The sequence below is a fragment of the Bison bison genome, unplaced genomic scaffold (genome assembly GCF_000754665.1).
Source record: "Bison bison bison isolate TAMUID 2011002044 unplaced genomic scaffold, Bison_UMD1.0 scf7180017864145, whole genome shotgun sequence".
Taxonomy (NCBI): domain Eukaryota; kingdom Metazoa; phylum Chordata; class Mammalia; order Artiodactyla; family Bovidae; genus Bison; species Bison bison.
This window is the reverse complement of record NW_011494717.1, coordinates 9,465,075-9,474,871: the sequence shown is the minus strand read 5'-3', so window position 1 is coordinate 9,474,871 and position 9,797 is coordinate 9,465,075. Positions and strand designations below refer to the sequence as shown.

The window sequence follows — 9,797 nt, the reverse complement described above, 5'->3', positions numbered from 1 at the left end:
GGGTCACAAGGAGTCGGACATGACTGAGCAACTGAACTGAACTGAACTGAACTGAATCTACAAAGACAGGAAGAATAGGAATGGGGACAGCACCACCACATTTTTGGAAATTAGAAAGCAGACAGATGAGTGGAAACTAACTTAGCAAAACTAAAAAAAAAAAAAAAAAGAAGAAGAATCCTAACCCAACAGGGGGGAAAAAACAGAACCAATCTGATCATACTACAGAATCCTCAAAAGGTCTAGACCTGGGGCTAGATAGCAGTGACAAAATAAAGAGGCCTGAGTAAAAGCTGATGGAGAAACAGATCATCTATCCCACCTACTCACATCCTTCCCACCCCCAGGAAAAACCCCGAGTTTAAGATAGAAAGTCTTTGAACTATGGATTGACTAGTACAATTGAGGGCATGGGTACTATGTTCAAAAACTAGCACTGTGCTGAAAATGGTTAAATGTTGAGAACATGCTCAGCTATCTCTACCACATAGGTCCAGGAATGCTGGCAGCCAGTCCTCTCTCTTCAGGCAGGAGACCAAGGAGTACTCTTTGGAGAATCTTGCCCGCAGAAAAATGAAAATCTACAGATACTTACATCCCCTGCAAAATGCCCACCCACATCCTTCTATAGTGTTGCTCAAACTTAAATAGCCCCATCTATATATTCCAAGCTGCTCATCACCTTTTTGTCCCTAAGTAGTTTTTACAACTAAGAACTACATGACACCTGAGAAAAACCTCTACCATGCAGGATAGACATCAAATAAACAGAAAAAACAACCTGGAGAAAAGAGATCAGCAGACCAATGAGACATTAATAATCCATGAGCAACAATGGCATATTACGTTTTAAAAATGAATATCCAAAGAACAAAATGAGCTGTGGAAATTCAAATCTTGATAGCAAAATACAGAAAGAAAGTTGTAGAAATATCCCAGAAAGAACAAGAGAGACACAGAAACAGGACAGAGAAGGGAAAAAAGAAACACAGACAACCAGCCCAAGAGGTTCAATATCTTACAAACAAACTTCCAGAGAACAGAAAGATAAAATGAGGGAATGGCACAATTCCCAAAATGTTCCTGAACTGTCCAGATTTCCAGATCAAACAGAGCCAACAAGTACCCAGGGAAACGGATAAAAATAAACCCACAGAAAGGTACATCATAGTTAAGTTTCAGAACTTTAAGAACAAAGGGAAACTCTTACAAACTTCTAGTGAGAGGAGGGGAAAAAAGATAACATATGATAGATCAGTAACCTGAATAGTTTAGGACTTCAATAGCAGTGCTGGATGTCATGTAAGAGCAATGCCCTCAAAGTTGTGAAGGAAAATTACTTCCAAATGAGAGTTCTATTCCTAAACTATTAACCAAAAGTAAAGCCAGAATAATTTTACATTCAGAGTGGAGAGTTTAATAAAGCTGACTTGCTATCTATCCTTTCTTAGGAATCTACCAGAGGATGTCCACCAAAACAACAGTAGAGCAAGAAAAATGAAAGACGTGAACTCCACTGAAGATTATTACCATCCATGCCCTTATTGTTGGTACCAGCTTCCTAACCTGCCAAAACTACAGAAAGATGTGTTCCACTAAAACAAACGACTAAACCGAGAAATATGAGTATCATGAAACAGAAAATCCAACCCTAGAGAAAAAGAAAGGAAATCTCTAGGAAGATAGCAAATGAAGCCCTAGATTACTGTTCTGCAGCAGGCATCCTTAAAAGAAGAGTGTTCTTCAGGAGAAATGTCTCCCAAAAAAACAGATAAATTACTGATAAATTACTTAACCTAATTGACCATATGGAAAAACACACTAGAAGGTTATTGATATGTGCGGGAAGAATGAGAAAGAGGTACCAAAAAAATCAAACACACTACACACAACACAATTATTAACTCAAAACTGCTCAGCTGTAATTAATATTTGCATAAACAAAACCTTATAAACATTAAATACTTGTTAATGTTTACATGACTAAAAATATAATAGCATGCTCATGCTTTTTATAAATATGAAAATTTTTAAACTTTTTTTTATTGAAGTATAGCTGATTTATAATACTGCATTACTTTTAGGTATACAGCATAGTAATTAATTTTTGTTTTGCAGGTTATAGTCCCTTACAGGTTATTACAAGATATTGCATTAGACATATGGATATATTTAAATGCCAGAAGAAATAACTGAAAGAGGTAAAGGTCTTCTACAGTCGAAGATGGTAGAGGGGCAAGACAAGAACAGGTATATTCTAAGACTTTGGTAGTTTTAAAGTATATGTAATTTACTTTGCAATAATAAAAAGTAACTTTGGAATAAAAAAAATAATTACACACCCAATTTTTAAAAAAATAAGGCAAATTTAATGCAATAATATAAAAATTACCAAAATAAGGTAAATAACGCAACAATATAAAAACTATCCATGATACATTCTTGTGTTAAAAAGTCACAAAAGGGGCTTCCCTGGTGGTCCAGTGGTTAAGAATCCACCTTGTAATGCAGGGCACACTGGTTTGATCCCTGGTCCTGGAAGATCCCACATGCCATGGAGCAACTAAGCCCGTGTGCCACAGCTACTTAGACAGCAGTCTACAGCCAGTGCTCCGCAAAAAAAAGGAGCCACTGTGATGAGACGCCCACACACTGTAACCAGAGAGTAGCCCCTACTCTCTGCAACTAGAGAAAGCCCGCGAAGAGCAACAAAGGCCCACTGCAGCCAAAAATAAATAAAACTTTTTTTAAGTCACAAAAGAATATAACTATAAATGCATTTGCTATGAGTGTTTGTATTTTGTTAAAGGTTCCAGTTCTGAACACATGTCTGTAGATAATGTCTGGGAGAATATAAATAAACAAAGGTTACCTTTGGTTAAAGACATAGAGAATGTTTTTCTTCTCATTTCATAGAATTCTGTACAATTTACATTTTTCCCCTAAAAAAAGGTTTTATTACTTTATGTGTTCAATCTTTCTTCCTTCTATCCATCTTTTTTTTAAAAAAGGGAAAAAGAGTCCCCACATACTCACCCGCCTCCTGCCGCAGCAATCCCAAAGTATCGAGGATTCGACAAGCTTCCAGTGAACACTGAATCATTGCTTCTTTTTTCTTTCCTGAGTGAATGGCCTCTGCCACTAGCTGTTTTCCAGTTGAATCATCCACAGGTAATCTGCATTGGTATGGGAGGGATTTAAGCACAGAACTAAGCTCCAATCTCATGAAAAACATTAATATTTTATGATAACAGTCATATTTTTGCGATAGCTTTTTAATCTCTCAGTTCATTTTGTTCTATCTTGCCAAAGCTGAATTTCAATTCTTTTCCTTACACCTTTTACCCATCCCTCTATAACCCCAATGTGTTAATAACTATCAATCCCCAAATTCATGAATAGTCTCAAAAAGACTAAAATTGCCCTTTGGGTTGTTGTCTGTAACCATAAATTAAACTTGATATTAGCCACTTTCCAGAAATGGATGCTATGACAAAAGAACATACCTCACCCTGCAGAGCCAAGTGCTATGACCCTGTTCATCAAATTCATATTCTAATTCTTCTCCTGTGGGAGGAGGAAAGACAAAACAATTTTAATAGCATCTGAAAATTACCAGTTGATACAAAGGGAAAAGAGAGCAAAGGTTGAATAATAATACAAATGTCTCAAACCACATCGAACACTAAATTTCAAAGCATTTCACTTCCTATTCCTAGGTATTATTATCTGATAATAAAATTAGGATGAGCTTGAGACAGAGAACTGCAAACTCAAAACAATCGTGTCTCCACACACAGGTTTGTCCACTAAATAGAAGCTTTCACACTTGTAAGTTGTAGACTTACTGTTAACTTGTCACAGTTGCTTAGTTTTTAGAAGTGTAACTATTAAGCGAAAAATGCAAACAGTTCATATGTATATATTTATACTCATACACACACATACATATAAGTGTTCTCTAAAAGCTTATCTACTGAAACAATTCTCTGCAGAAAAAATTTTTTTAATTATTATCTCAAAGGCTTTATTCCAGTTTTAATTATTTTTTTAATGGAAACAATCTTTAAATCACATAAAGTGGAAATCCATGTTAAGAATGACAAAAGATCAGGGGAATTAGAAACAAAGAAATTGTAACAAATTGGGTGCGTCTCCCAACCACTCCTGTCCTGTATCTTCTGAGAAGGATGAGATGAGTTGGAAAAAAGTACTTCCTTTTTCCAAGATGTGAAAAAGACCAACAGAAATTTTACAGTTTCCAAAACAAACCTGAAGCAACTGACCACACAGCCAAGAACTGAACAAGAAGGACAATAGATAAAATACAGCATTTCTAAGTACTTGAAGATCTAGAGAAGCACCCTCTTGTGGATACATTTTTACCAACAGGGTCAAAATCTATGTACATACCTTCTCGGTCAAAAAAACCTTGGAGAGCCTTTTTTGGATCCTTTATATAAAAAGCCTCCCTTTCTTGTTGAAACTCTAAGACAATGGGGTTCTCTTCAGCCTCATCCTCTACAGCATCTTCTCCTATAGGATACAGGAAAGAAAGCAATCAGACATGAGACTATCTGACTGGCACTCACTATCCTTTTAGGCTGCACAAAGATACGTTACCAATGATGAAAAGAAAGGTGGGGGTGGGGAAGAACAAGCACAAAACCATCCGTCTGAACATCTTTGGTTTTCTACATTGTGTGACAAGTTAAAACTTGTTTTCATGGCACCTTACTTTTGTTCTCCATCACTATATGTATTTTAAAAGCAAGACTGCCTACCACATTCTCTATGTAAAAAAAAGAAAAATCTAAACTCTTCAGTCCTGCGTTCTCATTCTCTCACAGCCAGGACTTACACTTTGTCTTCAATATAATTTTCCATTACTTATCATGTCCACCAACAGACTGATTTCTTTTCACACTAAGTCTTTGAAACCCAGTGTGTGTTTTACCTTTACGGCACTTGTGAGTTTGGACTGGCCACCCCATAAGTGCCCAGTGTGACTGATGATGACCACACTGGATAGTGCAGGTCTAGGTACTCAGGGGCTGCTCCCTTCTCTGAACCCTTACTCCAGCATACTAGTGGTTTCCAGCTTTTGTTTGGCATTTACCACAAGTAATTTCGTAAGATTTATCTGTCTTCCCCACAACACAGTTAAGGTCATCCAGCTTTTCAGACTCCACTCCTGAATACCTATCTGCCAAAATGTCTGGTGTTACAGAAAATTCAATTTATCCCTCTGATTAGGTATTTCACATTTCAGGGTGTTTACACAAAGTACAAAAAATTTGACAGAACTCCTATATTAGATAATATCCCGTTTTATTTGATTGAATGTAGTTTCACTCCCTCTAGCAATAATCAGTACTTAATGAAATAAATTTTAATTGTTAAACTATACACTAAAAGTTTTGAACAAGGGAGTGCACTGTAAAACACATGAAGACAAATCAATTAGGCCCATAATTCAGTTTTTTGGCATCATAAAAGTTAATAAATCTAAGTTTTGGTAACCTATGTGCAAACTGTATTTGCCCTATCTTTCTCAAAGAGTCATGAAAGCTGCATGATTTTTAAAAAGTAACTGTACCAATAGAAACGGATTTATTAACCTCTGGCAGCAGTTTTAATGCCTTACCCATTCCCCAGGTGCAGCCCATTTCATCGTCCTGACTACTAGTACTTCTCTTTCTGTCAGCGGTATCCATTTCCTCTTCTTCATCTGAGTCTTCTCCCAGCATCTTCTTTTCCAACATCATTTGTTGCTGCTTGCGCAGTTCCTTCAGTTGCGTTATTGTCAACTCGGATTCTGCCTCTCGATCCTCCTCTGGTCCCTGATGAATCAAGCGAAAGAATTCTTTTAGAGTTCAGGATAGCTGAAGTCACTTTCAGAAACAAGGCAATGCGTACAGACGTCTGGTGATGAGGAACGCACTTTCATAAAGGACAATCTCCTTTCTCAGGGAAAACTTAAGGAGCTCAGGAACGCACCCAGGTGGGCTCCAGAGATTTCAATTCTAGGGTTTTCTACTTACCTGAAGAAGAAAGAGCCGGGTGCTGCCTCCAAAGCGAAGAACATGTCCGACGTGGACCCGACAATAGGTGCGGGGTGGGATGCGGGTTTTGTTAAGAAAAGTGCCGTGGGTGCTTCCCAAATCGTAGAGATAGAAGCCAGGCCCGTGGCCGTCGCCTTCTGCATCGAGGCCGGACACCCTGTGCTGCAGTACGGCGTGGTAGCGAGACACCGAAGGATGCTCCAGGCACACGTCGCAGCTAGGGAGCCTCCCGAAAAGGCAGCAACTCAGTCCTTTCAAGTTCCGGGTGCCCAGGATGGTGCCGCCTTTTAGTGTCTCGAGGCTGTAGGAGGCCGTGGTGGGGCCGCCCCACGGCGGCTCTCGGTATGGGGGAGCCCGGGCCGGGCAGCCAGGGAAGGAGCCGCCGTGTGGGGTCGCGGCTGCTCCTCCGCTGGACCCCTATTCTCCCCGCTGTCCGGCAGGGCCGGCGGGACATCCGGCTCCCCGGAATCAGAGTCCGGCAGCGCCGTGGACCTTTCCTTCACCTCCTCCGGGTTTGGAGGATTGTTGGCCGGAGCCTTACTCCGCGCCGCCGAGGGCATCGGCAGGGATGGCTTCTTGAAGTCGTCATCGAGTTCCGGCGAAGCCAGCGGCTCGGACTGAGAGGGACTATCAGCCATTCTCAATTAGGAGCAGCCTCAAAATCTGTCCCTGGGAAACCTCACCCTCTTCGGGTCTCTACATTCCTCTCCACGTCTCCCTCTCTCCAGCCTCCAGACGCTTCCCTAGCAGCGACAGTGGAGTTGATCCTTTACGACCCAGAGCTTTGTGAACACGAGAGTTATCCCTGGAAGTTGTAGTAAGAGGAAAACAAGAAAAAGGCGGTCGGGGTGATGTCAGAATGGGGACATCTTTAGAGGTTGCAACCGAGTCGTAATGACTTCCTGCAGCGGAGCCTGATTGAGAAGACGCGCTTCCGGCAGCCTTGAACCGCTGGTCAACACGCCAGCCTTCCGGACCTGATACGACCTGATATCTCAGGCCTCTCGGAGCCCATCAGCCGCCCAGTTCAGTACCTGCGAAGTGGCAGTCCATAGTGGAGCCTCCTTGCCTCGGTCCAGGTCCACATTTCCCTGTGTCTGGGCTGCCCCAGCATTAGACGACCCCAGGACACTGTGATTGGCGCCCGAGTCCGCTGATGGTGAGGGAGGAGCCCTGGTAGCGATGTTGGCATTGCTCTGCTTGATGCCTGTCCTTCCTGCTCCTTTGGGTCAAGTTAGGGGAGAGGGCGATTTTTGTTGTCACTTGGTTCATTCATGTATTCGTTCCTTCTTTTATTCTTTCTGAAACCAATTGAGGCAGCATAGTGTAGTTAAGAGTGCACACCCTGGATCCTGACCATCTCGATCTTCCCTCTCAGCTGTTTCCGACATTAGGCAAGACAGAAGGCCTCAGCTTCCACGTCTGAAAAGTGGGGTAATAATAGTATCTACTTTAAAAAAAAAAAAAGATATCTACTTATAGAAAGGTTGGGAAAATTGAATTGACAGTAGAGGCAAAGCCTGGCATGTAGTAGGCACTCAAATCTTAGACACCAAGATCACAGCTGTGAGAGACAGATGGAAGAATAAAATTGAAACAAGTACTAGTTTAAATACAGGTATAAATGCTGTGATGGAAACATAGAAAGTGATGTGAGACTTAACAAGGGGAGATGTGTTGGGGAGGTGATAGGGTGGTGACTTAAATCATACTTAAGGATGAATACAAGTCTTCCAGGGATGTGGCAGGTAGCAAGGCATTGCCTGCAGAGATCATGTCATTAAGCTGTGGAAATGCATGGCATTTGCAACCAGAGAAGTCTGGTACTGTTGGAACTAAGATGGTCACTTTCTTCAGGAAGTTCCTCCTTTGTGTTTTCTCACTGAACTTGGTCTGTGTCTCTAGTAGAACAGCACTGACCACACACTTTAATGTTGAAACATTCATGTTTTTCTCCCTCACCTCAGGGTAAGGACCTTGAATTAGTCTTTATATCCTCACATGACACTTGGCATTTGATAAAAATTCATTGAATTTGAAGAGACATATGGGAAATGAATCTGGAAAGGTGAGTTGAAGCTGGATTGTAATTGGTGTTGAATGGTAAATCAAAAAAATTTGACTGACGTTTTTCCAATAGTCAGTGGGAAGTCATTAGGTTTAAGTTTAAAATATTAAGTCTAGCCTCACTACAGAGGCTTACTTGGTAGCTCAGCTGTGGTAAAGAATCAGCCTGCAGTGCAGGAGACAAGGGTTCAATTCCTGGGTTGGGAAGATCCCCTGGCCAAGGGATAGGGTACTCCAGTATTCTTGGGCTTCCCTGGTGGCTCAGTTGGTAAAGAATTTGCCTGCCGTGTGGGAGACCTGTGTTCGATCCCTGGGTTGGGAAGATCCTGTGGAGGAGGGCATGGCAACCCACTCTGGTATTCTTGCCTGGAGAATCCCAAGGACAGAGGAGCCTGGCAGGCTGCAGTGCATGGGGTCACAAATAATTGGACACAACTGAGCAATTAAGCACAGCATCACTGTAGAGAGTAGATTTGATACAAGGAGAGACTAAAGGAAGGGATATTATTTAAGAGATAGCAGATATCTGAGATTCTTCCCTATGAATGTCAGAAGTTGAATGCATAAGACTGTTTAGGATAGTGGTTCATAAATTTTTCCACCAGGATTAGTTAAAGGTTCCCATGTTTGGCATGTATGCATGCATGCTATGTTGCTTCAGTAGTGTCTGACTCTTTGCGACCCTTTGGACTGTAGCCCCTCAGGCTCTTCTGTCCATGGGATTCTTCAGGCAAGAATACTGGAGTGGGTTGCCATTTCCTTCTCCAGGGGATCTTCCTGACCCAGGAATTGAGCCCATGTCTCTTACTCCTGCATCGGCAGGCAGGTTCTTTACCCCTAGTGCACCTGGGAAGCATTCACAGACTAATAACCACCTCAGGAATTCCCTGGCAGTCCAGTGGTTAGGACTTGGCACTGAGATCCCACAGGCTGCATGGCACAGCAAAAAAAAAAAAAAGAAGAAGAACCTTTTCCTATCTTTAACTCTACTCCTTTTTCTCCTGCGGATCCAGGGGAGATGTGTCAAGATACTCTGAGAAATATTCCATGTCTCATTTAAGTGTCTTGCCTTGCAAATCATTCAGGATTGGTAATAAGTTAGTGGGGTGAGTTGGAAAATATGGACACTATAGAGCCTAACATACTCTTGCAGCTATTAGTCTACTAAAGACCCAAACTCTACCTTGTGGTTCAGTCCGGTAGGAATTGTCACAGTATGTGAGTGTGATATTAACAGTTATATTTCTCTTAATTTCTTCAGGAAGAACGTCCTTGGTCCAACAGTGTTGCTGACACTGACTTTTTCTAAGTGGTCTTGAACTGCCTAGTTTTTATGTCAATACCTGGCTAGACCTCGTATTCTTCACTACGGAAGCCCTTAACCTGCAGTTGCTAGAGATTTTAAAACACTGCCTTTAGGATAACCATCCACATTTAACTTGGGAGCTCTTCCTTTGTAATTCCAAAATGTTGAGATACTGGGGAGAGATACCAATCTCGTCAAGCCAGACCAACAGAAGTTCTTTTGACTTGCTCCCTCGGGAGTTCCGACTGGTAGAAGTCCATGACCCGCCTCTGCACCAACCCTCAGCCAACAAGCCCAAGCCCCCCACTATGCTGGACATCCCCTCAGAGCCATGTAGTCTCACCATCCATACGATTCAG

At 41.7% G+C, this 9,797-nt stretch overlaps 2 protein-coding genes across 2 annotated transcripts in view; one reads left to right on the top strand and one right to left on the bottom strand.

The window, feature by feature from the left end:
• The window catches only part of SLC4A1AP (solute carrier family 4 (anion exchanger), member 1, adaptor protein), a 24,198-nt gene extending 17,302 nt beyond the window's left edge, over positions 1-6,896 (bottom strand). The window contains 6 exon segments of the mRNA XM_010840699.1: positions 3,037-3,176; positions 3,507-3,567; positions 4,414-4,536; positions 5,648-5,843; positions 6,045-6,445; positions 6,448-6,896. Of these exon segments, the coding sequence (XP_010839001.1) occupies positions 3,037-3,176; positions 3,507-3,567; positions 4,414-4,536; positions 5,648-5,843; positions 6,045-6,445; positions 6,448-6,703 (1,177 nt within the window). The 5' untranslated portion in view covers positions 6,704-6,896.
• An 82-nt stretch (positions 6,897-6,978) lies between these two features.
• Positions 6,979-9,797, top strand: part of SUPT7L (suppressor of Ty 7 (S. cerevisiae)-like) — a 12,962-nt gene continuing 10,143 nt past the window's right edge. The window contains exons 1-3 of the mRNA XM_010840661.1: positions 6,979-7,224; positions 8,033-8,133; positions 9,394-9,780. Of these exons, the coding sequence (XP_010838963.1) occupies positions 9,600-9,780 (181 nt within the window). The 5' untranslated portion in view covers positions 6,979-7,224; positions 8,033-8,133; positions 9,394-9,599. The remainder of the gene's footprint in view (positions 7,225-8,032; positions 8,134-9,393; positions 9,781-9,797) is intronic.